This window comes from Taudactylus pleione, unplaced genomic scaffold (genome assembly GCF_031769625.1).
Source record: "Taudactylus pleione unplaced genomic scaffold, aTauple2 ptg000114l, whole genome shotgun sequence".
Lineage (NCBI taxonomy): Eukaryota > Metazoa > Chordata > Amphibia > Anura > Myobatrachidae > Taudactylus > Taudactylus pleione.
In genome coordinates this window covers 2,013,152-2,025,096 of record NW_028284516.1, presented here as the reverse complement: position 1 = coordinate 2,025,096, position 11,945 = coordinate 2,013,152, and the positions used below count along the sequence as shown (strand labels likewise).

The 11,945-nt window shown below is 49.3% G+C and overlaps 1 protein-coding gene across 1 annotated transcript in view; it reads left to right on the top strand.

The window, feature by feature from the left end:
* Window positions 1-3,944: 3,944 nt before the first annotated feature.
* CIBAR1 (CBY1 interacting BAR domain containing 1) overlaps window positions 3,945-11,945 on the top strand; it is a 70,609-nt gene continuing 62,608 nt past the window's right edge. Inside the window, exon 1 of the mRNA XM_088471384.1 lies at window positions 3,945-4,130. Coding sequence (XP_088327510.1) covers window positions 4,081-4,130 — 50 coding nt within the window. The 5' untranslated portion in view covers window positions 3,945-4,080. The remainder of the gene's footprint in view (window positions 4,131-11,945) is intronic.

The following is an 11,945-nucleotide window of genomic DNA, read 5'->3' as shown; positions in this document are numbered from 1 at the left end:
CTCCCCCACCGGACAGTCCAAGACACGGTCAGTAGCCGAGGATGTAGAGAATGTACCACACTGTGGGGTACCAGAAGTAAAGCAGGCAGGTCAGCAGCTGTGGGTCCTTCGGAGGTGCGGACACGTGGACTTGGCTTCCTCTCCTGTCCCGCTCGTACTGGTCTCACTGCAGTCTGGTCCACAGCAAAGGGGATATTGTCACAAAGGTATGCCAACAATAGCGTGGGTAGAGGGCCAGCAGAGTATTATTTTGAAGCAGTTTGTTTCTCACTAGGGGAGTCAGGCTTTCCTGTAGGCCAGCGATTTTCAACCGCTGTGCCATGAGCGGTTCCCAATTCTACCGCCAGGAGATGCCCCCCACATCTTACCTGGATCTACTTCCCTTCCCTAAGTTTGTACCAGGGCGTGTGGCAGCCACTGCCCGGGCCGTACCAATGGAGACGCAGCAGAGTGACATCATAGGTCACGCACGCTGCGTCGCTGTCCCGCCTGCACAGTACTTCACACTGCTGATGAGCAGTGAATGTGACAGGCTGCTGCAGGCATGCACCAACCGAGGCTGAGGGACTGAAGGATCTGCCCAGTAACGCTACTGAGGGACAGGGTAGCATTACTGGGACATGGATATGGATCATATAGGACATGGGATCTATATGTATTATTTTGCTGTCTGTGGGGGTCAGTGTAAATGTTTTTTTATGTGGGGGCAATATGTATTATTTTGCTGTCTGTGGGGGCAATATGTATTATGTTGCTGTCTGTGGGGGCCAGTGTAAATGTTTTTTTTTATGTGGGGGGCAATGCGTATTATGTTGCTGTCTGTGGGGGCCAGTGTAAATATGTTTTTTTTTTATGTGGGGGCAATGTGTATTATTTTGCTTTCTGGATAGTGATTTTTTTCATTTTATTTGTGGGCCAGTGTTTTGTTTTGTTTTCTGGAGGTACCAGTGTAACTGAGTTTTTATGTGGGGACCATGGGTCTCATTCAGACCCGTTTGCAAGCGCTGAGCGCTCGCAACCGGATCAATGTTAAGGCCCTGCGCGAGCGCAGCGGTCGCACTGCGCGTGCTCAAGCCCCAAAGCGAGAAAGAAATTATTTTGCTCCGGAGCTCACTACATAAGGGGCGGCTGTCAATGTTGATCGACAGCTCGCCCCATTTTGTAGGCGGGGCGGTGGCTACACAAACGGAGGCGTTCCATTTTGTGGGCGGCCGCACTGACATCAGCAGTGATGTCAGTGGGGAGCTTCCTGCTCGATCAGAGCAGGAAGCTCAATGGGGCTTGCGGTTGCCAAGACCCAACCTTATGGTCTCGTCACAAGCCCCGATGGTCTTGACCATCACCCTGGTCGGTCGCTGAAGCTGTGGGTGGTAACCAACAGCTTAGCTAGCGAACAGACGGCCACACTAAAAAAAACAAGCGGCCGCCCTCATTCAGAATGAGCGCCTCTGAATGAGGGCCTATGTGTATTATTTTGCCTTCAGTGGGGGCCAGTGTGTTTGTTTTTTTAAATGGGGGTCAATGTGTTTTATGTGGAAGCCAATGTGCTTTTTTGGTTTCCATGGAGGCCATTATATGTGCTTTTTCCCCCCCCCCCCGTGTGGACCATTGTGCATGTTTTTCTTCTTGGGGGACTGATGGTGTGCCTTGGTACTTTTAAAAATTTGTTCGGTGTGCCGCAAGTTCAAAAAGGTTGAAAATCACTGTTGTAGGCCATCAGTCCCTATGGCCGGACTCCGGTGGTAGAAAAGTGAAGCAGCTCGAGTTTGGTCTCAATCAATTCACCTACAGGATATAAATCCTAATCCCTGCTTGTTATCCTCCAAAAATTGATTTAGGCGAAGGATTGATGTGGATTTAGCAGACCACGCTCTAGAGCTCCGTTAAAATGCGGCCATTCCAGATGCCCCACCCACCAGAAGTCAAGCTGTTTATTTTGAATAATTACTAGCTGAAGTACACGGCGTTGCCCGATTTAAATCTTCAAGTTATTAAGATTTATTATGTGATGTCTTCCAAATCCATCCAGTGGAAGGCTCAGAACAGGTTCCTTGGGTCAAAGTTCTGCCCAGTGCACTCGGCCGTGAGGTCCGACCGTGACCCATCCACTCTATTAGGCATCCCAAACCAATTGCCACTCCTCTGTGAAGTTGTATCCAAATCCATCCAGTGGAAGGCTCAGAATATGCTCCCCAAGTCAGAGTTCTGCTCAGCATACACCAACGGGAGGTCCGACCAGGCCTCTAACCCCCTAAAACCTGGCCAGGATTCAACTGGATCACCTTTCATTGGTTTCATCCCAATCGGTGCAGGGGTGTATCTTCAAGTTATTATGTTTTACTGTAGCTTACTTTTTTGATTTAAGATTTGCCAGCTTTACCTTGAGAGCTGTGGAAGATATTCGCCAACAAACTTCTTTCATACTGTATATAGTAGATTTATTTTATCTACTTTTCTTGAATAGTTCACATTTTTCTTGTTTTGCTCTGTGAAACAAATGTTATCTCATCCTTTTCTCTGTATAAAAAAAAGCGCCTATGTTTGAGTGTTTTGTATATGGTCATTTATAATTTCAGATAACTGTTGCATACATGCTAATAACAAATTCCCGCTGTGTACCTCAAACTGGGCCTGATTCAGCGATGGACGCAAATGGTACTGCTGTCACATGTTTGTATGCAGTGGCTGTGCTAAACCAGGGACATGCAGTCAGGACCTCCCCTGTCATGCTCCAGTGATTACTTTAAAAATGATTTTTATACGTGTGCCTCCCCAGCCATTGGCCTCACCGCACGTCACTGTGCTAAACGATGCAAAAGCCGTAGAAGGCGGTGTAGCTTAAGGCTCATACACACTAGACCAGGGGTAGCCAACCCTGGTCCTCGAGAGCTACCAACAGTGCATGTTTTCCAGGTCTCGTCACAGAATCATAAGTTTAATAACTAGCTGCACCTGTGGATTTGTAATGAATACACCTGTGCACCAGCTAGGTGGTCTGGAAAACGTGAACTGTTGGTAGCTTTTGAGAATCGAGGTTGGCTACCACTGCACTAGACGATGTGCTGTATGAACGATATTGGTGAAAGATTTCCCTTGAACTTTCTGTAGTGCAGGACAAATGATATTGGGTGCACACACTGATAGATATCTTTCAGTGAAGTCATTTTGCCACATCTCTGAACAAGCAATTCTTGCTGATATCGTCAGATTGGCCTGCATGTACGGACGACACAAGACATCGTTAACGACCGGCGGGATCGTGCATCGTTGGTCGTTCACTGCATACCCACTGACCGATATGAACGATCGTTGAACAATATCGTTATCGTCCATAAGAATCATCTAGTGTGTATGCGGCTTTAGTTTCGAGTTTATTTCCACAAATGGCTTTATTCAATACGTTTGTGCCAATCCATATCGATTTGGATCATTAATACAGGACCTACAATTGTCCATCCCTGGATAAATATTATAGAGGAAGAATCTGATAGTACCTTCCAATGAATAGTAATAGTTTTACCGTTAATGGGTCTTCACCGATGCGAAGCATTGGCCGCACAAGTACAATGTTTGACTTGTGTGCACATACAATTAACGCGCATGCTGAAAAAAACATTGTTAAACCGATTATGGCTTTTGCTAAACCTTTTCTTATTGGGCAGACAGTGCTGGATGGTAATCTTCAACCCTCCCAACTGGGCGGGACAGTCCCGATTGCAGACTGGTAATGGGGCAGTGATTTATACAAAATAGCTGTTTGCGGAGTAATGGGGCATAGCTTATTTTGTTCCGCTTCTCAGAGTCATCATGAACCAGTCCAGGTCCAGGACCCTTAACTGGCAGCCGGGGAGCCATCACGGATCACGCTGTATAACCCCGCACTCAATATCATGGCCAGCTCACTCACATGCATACGCTCCCGCCTTCCCGCCAGTGAGAGCACGTGACGTGTGTGTGTGCGCGTGACGCAGGCGCCATGGCAACGCGGTCTCCCCAGTGACGCGGGTGGGATGGAGGAGGAGGTGATGGCGCTGTGAGCCAGTGGGAGGAGGAAGACGCGGCGGTGCCATCATCCTCAGTATGAGCCATCATCATCATCATCAGACGCTGCTGGAGAGCTGCAGAGCTAGGTGAGCGGGGTGCCCGGGGAAGGCTCTGTGTGTCATGCTGGCAGTGAGGAGGAGGCCGCAGCAGCCGAGCACACGGAGTAGAGGAGAAGGGACGGGTCTCATCTGGGAGTATTAGATCCTTGCCCATTCCCGAGGTCTCCCACAGACACCATGTTTTCCCAGCCCAGGTGTGTATGGAGGACCCCTGGTACTAGAATTATCTGCCATTTTCACTTTTGTGGTTGCTATACAGAGGTGCCCACATTTGCCTGTCCTCTTATCACACCAGATAGCCCCATTTGGATTTGCATGTTATAGCAGTTCAGAAAATGGCAACCGGGGGACTGATATGACTGAACCGCGCCATGCATTCTGCCACGCAGCTGCATGCAAATTTATACTGCCGCAATTGAGAGAAAAGTGCATGTACTAAGTCCACATACATTACAAGTCTGTCAGTGACTCATAACGCTCATAGCGATGCCAAAATGGTGCAAAGGTACGAAACTCTCGCTAACCATGGCGTGTTGCCTAAAGCTGGGTACACACTATGCGATCCACTGAACGATCTATCGTCGGATTGGAATGATAGATCGCGCAGATCGCAAAGTGTGTACGGACTATCTGTGCGTTCCTGCGGCCGCATGTGATATCGTTCGGTCAGCTGTACTACAATGTCAACCGGCCGATATCATCGCATGCGGCGTTGTGCAGGTAATGGAGGACGTGGGATTGTTCCGTCGTTTGTTACATCGCTCAATGTTTACCCTTGGTATGATATGTCTGGCTGTCGTACTGTCCTGGTACACAGCAGCAAGTGTGTACCCAGCATAAGTCATGCCATACAGTGCAAAAATGCTAGGTGTATAAGGACATATCTGTAATTACTGACGTGTCCACATGCACCTTTGTTTAAATGAAACCAATTAGCCATATTTGATGCGTCATGGGCTTAGGTCTGCAAAGTGTTTTGACAGAGAATTTTTCTTAAAATATGCATCTTAATCACATCACTAAAGTGACAAAATTACAATGCAAGGGTACATTGAGCACTGGCATTTCATGTACGTCTGTGTGCCACTCTGTCGCTAGTCTGAGTAAATGGGTAAGACAGTGTTCGTTTACAAGTGACCCATAGCACAGATCATTATGCTTAATCTGCAACTTTATACCAACACTTTTGCAAGAAAAATATTAATAGTGTTCTTGGTACATGTAAAGTGACTGTGAGACTACAAAAAAAATACTAATGGTGTTCTTGGTACATGGGACTGAGTTCGTATGGCTACGAAATAGCATGAATCGCTACCCGTGGCAGTTCATTGAAGTTGCGCCACATGGAGCAAAAACTTAAGGTGAATGAGGACACATTGGCAAGGGCCGCTCAGTCCTGTGTTTTAATACACTCCTCTATGGGTCTGCGAACAAAAAGGGCAATTCAATTCAGAGAGGGGTGAATAGTACCAGGAAGTTGGTCACGGAGCTATTAAATTAATCTCGCAGTTTAGTCCAACTATAACAATGCCGGTTTTTGCGACCTAACCTGAGTGTTTAGTGGCTAGAACCGGCATTCTCCGACAAAAGTGGCGAAAGCGAGGATGTTGATCTTGCATTCAAACGACCCCGGTGTGATTGGCCATTCATGCCTCCTGCGTAGCTTTGTCTTCACCTGGTGAACGCTGCGTGGGTGGCTAGAAAAATGAGGATCACTGATCTTTACAGTGTATCTCACTACATTCAGACACTTGTCAGGTGGCTTAATGGGCTACTTTTCCCTTTTTTTTTTTTTTTTTTTTTTTTGTTAAGGCACCTTAGGGCATGTTTCTACAACTTAGCATATATTAACTTTGTCCCATCATGCTTATAAGATGTATTATGTATTTGAATAATTGATTTGTATCTGATTGTTTACATGGCTGGTTTTTACCTTCAAAAAACATATAGTTGAGATTTTTAAGCGTTTAGTTGGGATTTTGATATGTGAGAACGTGATGTGTTTATGCTTTTTATTTTTTTTTTCATTATTTTAAAGCATGAAAATTGAAAACCTCACATTAGAAACACATACACTGGTCTTTATTAAATGCTTTGTAGAATTTCAGACCGCAGTAGTCTGACAAAAACGGACCAAAGATGAGTCACTTTGAGTACGGCTTTAAATTCAATTGGTTATCATCCTGGCTCCACCTCACTTATGCCGGGCATACACTATACAATTATCGGGGCGATCTGCCTGATATCAGCGGATCCCCCCTGATAATTGCACACCGTGTGCGGGCGACCGAGGGTAAAATATCGATCGGTCGGGCATGCCGTATTGTCCAGCATGCCCGTCCGATGCAATATTTCAGTGGTACTCAAGCTCTGTCCTCAGGACCCCACACAGTTCATGTTTTGTAGGTCACCCAGCAAGAGCACATGTGTAGTCATTACTCACTGACACATTTTGAAAGATCCACAGGTGGAGATAATAATTTCACTTGTGATTCTGTGAGGAGACCTGGAAAACATGCACTGTTTGGGGTCCTGAGGCCCGAATTTGAGAACTTGTGCAATATTTTGTATGTTAAATGTCGGCCACATCGGGCAGTGTATGCGTGGCCGACAGACATTGTATTTCCCCTGTTCCTTCCCATGGAAGGAATGGGGAAATGTCTCCTCCCTGGAGGCGAAGCGTTGATATCTGGGCCAATGCACTGAGATATCTCGCAGTGTATGCCAGTGATATCTGCAGGGTGACAGGCTGCCAGATAAAATGTTTTGTCAGGCATTTTATCTGGCAGTGTATGCCCAGCATTAGCTTGAGAGATTTGTTACCTGTGTTCACCTCTACATGTTTGCTGTGTAATTCGTCAGATGGTCCTGTATTTGCCACTTAGGCAGACTAAATACATGCTTAGGGACAACGCTTTTTAAAAAGCTGAAAATAAATGTTTTCATGAATTTTTTTTTTTTTTTTTTTTTCCCTGGCAATATTGTTGTTTCTACTTCAGGGTTCATAGGGGGTCCACAAGGTTGACCTTGGGGTATAGCTGGATCTGGATCCACGGGCACCATGCAGTTAAAGCTTTTGCTGATGCTCCCAGGATACACTTGACTCTATACCCCGCCCCAGAGCCACAGGCACCTCAGTTTTAGTTGGTGCACGGCTGGAGTTGGGTCACCCTGGCGCAGTGGGGCTGCATAAGCAGCCCCTAAGCTTATTTTTATTTTTGTAAAAGAAGCTGTTTATTTATTCTTACTCTTCAGAGCGGCAGCATCAGACTGTCCATCTGGACGTCCATGCTGCCGCTCCAACAACCCCACTGGCGCTATGACGCCAGTACTGATCTGGGGATCGCAGCGGGACCCCGGAGTCAGTACTAGCAGGGCTCCGGGACCTCCCACAGACTGCTGCCGGATTCGCCGGGGTCAGGTAAGCCGCTGGCAGCGCATTGCGTTGCCCGCGGAGAAAATGCAGTCTTTAGCCGCCGGTCTCTGGGGACAGACCGGCGGCGCTAGTTAGGGGGAGCCCGCTGCCGCTATCAGGCAGGCATACCCCACGTGTCTGCTAGACCACCAGGGAGTAAAGGCTGGAGCGGGAACCAGCGTCCCCGGGGTTCATTACTGGCCAGTGGAGTGCACCTTTCCCTGTTTTGCGGCTCCTCGCCTCAGCTCAGCGCGCCTTCTATCATGTGTGCTGGCGTTGCTGAGCTGTTCCTCCTGTGGCCACGCCTCCTCTAAGCTCTCCGGCGGCCATCTTCTCTGGCAGCAACGCATATCTCCTAGGCGGTGCATGGACCGGTCCCCCTGCGTACCTCTCCCCTGCTAAAGGACAGTGTACAGTGTCTGGGAGTATAACCCTCCCAGACACTGAATCTGGGAGGTTGATTGTAGCGAAAGGTGCAGTGAGTATTGTTGGGGAGGATTTATCACAGGATGGTCTGTGCGGGCGGTGCCAGGGTAGTGCCTGGCCCCTCTAAACCCCCTACATCGCAGGATCCTCCTTGGGCGATGCTTTCACAGGTGCTAGCGTCAATTGCGGACCGTTTAGGTGTCCCGCCTGCAGTCCCTATTAGGGCGTTGCCCCAGCATACCATCCCCCATTCCCAGGGTATTCCGCAGTTATTGCAGTCTCCCCCCGGGTCTCAGACTGTGGGTCCTTATACGGGGTTGCCTGGGTATGTTCAGTCTCCCCCAGTGACGCAGCAGTCCGTGGTGCCCTTTCAGGGGTATCCTCAGGCGATTCCTCCACCCTTGGTGGATGTACTCTCCAGCTCTGTTCAGAGCCTGGCGGCCTCGTCTTCGGCTTTTCAGTCGGTTACAAAGTGACATGCCCCCGAAGGCGTCCAAGCGCCCCGTTACGGCTTCACTGGCTGCGCAGTTAACGGACAACAGATGACGGAGAAGTACATGAGGACACTGACTCGGATGCCATGGCCCAGGAGGTGGAGACTAAGTCCACCATAATGTGCCGGCATTGGTTAGGGCGGTACGGGCCGTCCTTCACATAGAGGATGATGCATCGGCTCCTAGGTCGAAGTATCCTAATTTTAAAAAGGCTAAGGTAACTTCAAATGTTTTTCCCCTGTCTGACCAATTGACGGATCATATGGCGGGGGCCTGGCAGTCACCCAGTAAGAGATTCCAACCACAAAAACGGTTGGCATCCAATAATCTTTTTTCTGAGGCTCATTGCAGGAAATGGGAAACCCCACCTGCGGTGGATTTCCATGTCACCCGCTTAATTAAAAGCACTACATTGCCATTACCGTCTATTTCCTCTCTGAAGGATCCCATGGACAGGAAAGTGGAGACTTGTTTAAAGTCTATCTACTCTCTCAGGGGCAGTGGCCCGTCCGTCCATGGCCATCTCTTGGGTGGCTAAAGCCGTAGAGAGCTGGACCAACGCTTTAGAGGATACTTTTCCAGATGATGCTCCGGATATCCAGAGAGTGTTAATAGGACAGATGAGATGCGGCTTCCTATATTGGGGAAGCGTCGTTAGATGCCAGCCTGCTGACCTCTAGGGTTTCGGCTGCAGCTGTGTCTGCTCATCAGTCCTTGTGGCTGAGGTCCTGGAGAGCAGATGCAGACTCTAAAAAGGCCCTGGAGGCCTTAACTTTTAATGGGTAGTTGCTATTTGGTCCAGACTTGGACAAAATAGTGGATACTCTGGCTAAATCTAAATCGGCCTTCCTCCCTTTGGCTTCAGCACCTGCTAAGGTGCGGTGCTCCGCTTTTCATTTTTTTCGGGTTCAGGGCAAGGCCAAAGGTCAGTCCTTCCCGAGGCAGTCGGCGACCAAGGCCGCCTCTAAGCCCAAGAAGCAGGCCTGGAGTGCTAGGTACCCTTCTTCCAAGCAGGAAGATAAACCTTCTGCCTGATGGGACGGGCCACCCTCTGGGGGACCCCAGAGTGGGAGGCCGACTTCAATTTGCCCAGTGCTGACACAGTACCACCACGGATGCCTGGGTTTGAGAAGTGGTATCCCAGGGGTATGCCCTGTCTTTTCGGCACAGACCGCCCCACCAGTTATTCTGCACGAGTCCTTCTCAGGACAAAACCAAGGCTTTGCAGATTCAGGAAGCTATAGAGTCCTTGCTGAAAGCAGGGGTCATTGTTCCCGTTCCTCAATCACAACGAGGGACGGGGTACTACTCTACTCTGTTTCTGGTGCAGAAACCCAATGGTTTTCATCGCCCTATCCTCAATTTGAAGTCTTTGAACAAATTCCTCAGAGTTCCCAAATTCAGGATGGAAATGTTATGTTCCATCATTCTGGCGATGGAACCTGGGGATTACATGGTCTCCCTGGATATCCAGGACGCCTACCTCCATGTTCCGATAGCACCTTTGCACCAGCGGTATCTATCTGAGGTTCGCTATCCTACAACATCACTACCAGTGTCGGGCGCTACCCTTTGGCCTCTCCACGGCACCAAGGGTATTCACCAAAGTGATGGCGATCATGGCCGCCCATCTTCGGAACCAGAATGTACGGCTGCTGCCATATCTAGACGACCTCCTTTTGCTGGTGAGCTCTCCGGAGGTACTGCTTCAACATCTCCACTTGACGATCGCTTGTCTACAAGCACACGAGTGGTTGATAAATTGGAGAATGTCCTCTCCTGATTCCATCACAGCGGATGGTTCATTTGGGAGCCTTGCTAGATTCTCGTCAGCAGAGGATCTTCCTGACTTCGGAGAAGGTCTCCTCCCTACAGCTGCGGATACACAGTTACCTGAGCAGTTGCCGACTGTCGGTCCATTCGGCAGTGAGAGTTCTGGGGTCCATGGTGTCGGCATTCGACATGGTGGAATTTGCCCAGTTCCATTCACGGCCCCTGCAGGGGCTGGTTCTGTCAGAATGGAACAGGTTACCTCACCGGATCTGCTCTCAGATGCTGGTGTTGTCCCCGGAGGTTCGACCATCTGGTCGAGGGGCGCCCCTTTTGGATCCCGGACTGGGTCCTGCTCACAACAGATGCCAGTCTCCAGGGAGAAATTTACGTTTCAACTGGCGTTCCTGTTTCCTCCGATATCCCTGCTGCCTCAGGTCCTGTGGAAATTCAAGCAGGACGGCGGCACGCTCGTGCTGGTGGCTCCAGCGTGGCCCAGACGTCCTTGGTACTCCGATCTGAGGAGCCTCTCCATCGACGCTCCGTACCTTCTTCCTCAGCATCAGGACCTGTCTGTCTTTGACGGCGTGGCTCTTGAGACACCCGTCTTAAGGTCTCGGGGCTTCTCTGGTTCGGTTATTAGTACCATGCTCAGGGCGCGCAAGCCTGCTTCCGCACTGATTTACCACAGGGTGTGGCGCACTTACTTTCAGTGGTGTGAGTCCATAAACTATGATCCTCAGGTGTTCCGAGTTTCTAGGATCTTGGAATTTCTTCAATCAGGTTTGGACCTAGGCTTACGTCTTGCTTCCTGAAGGTTCATGTGTCCATGCTGTCTGTGTGGTTCCAACGAAGGATCGCTACACTGCCGGATGTTAACACTTTTTTCCAAGGTGTTCTCCGAATTCAGCCTCCCTTCGTGGCTCCTTGGGACTTGGCAGTGGTTCTTCGGTCCTGCAGGGTCCTCCTTTTGAGCCTCTTGAGTCGGTGGAACTCAAGTGGTTAACGTTTAAGACCGTTTTTCTCCTGGCAATTGCTTCTGCCAGGAGGGTGTCAGAATTGGGGGCGCTTTCCTGTCGTCCCCCTTTTCTGATTTTTCACCAGGACAGAGCGGTGCTTCGCACTCGTCCTGAGTTTTTGCCTAAACTGATTTCGAAGTTCCACATCAATCAGGAATTTGTTGCCAGCTTTTCAGTCACCTGGTCTTTCAGCTGGTGAGGCTTCCTTAGATGTAGTCCGTGTTCTCAGAATTTATGTGGACCGGACTGATTTTGTGAGGAAGTCTGATTCATTGTTTGTCCTCTTTGGTTTTCACAGGAGGGGTTGGCCTGCCAACAAACAAACGTTAGCCCGTTGGCTTTGTTCTGTTATTTGTGAGGCTTATGCACAGGAGGGTTTACCTGTTCCAGCCTCCGTTAAGGCTCATTCCACTCGGTCTGTGGGTCCTTCTTGGGCTGCTAGACGTGGCGCCTTTTCTGTCAGCTATGTAAGGCGGCCACCTGGTCTTCCATTCAGACATTTTTGAGGTTCTATGCGTTTGACACCTTTGCCTCTCAGAATGCATCCTTCGGGCGCCAGATTCGCCTTTCTGCACAGGAGCGTCCCCGCCCTTAGTTGAACTGCTTTGGGACATCCCCAAGGTCAACCCTGTGGACCCCCTATGGACCCTGAAGTAGAAAACAAGAGATATGGTAAGAACTTACCTTTGTTATCTCTGCTTCTACGAAGTCCATAGGG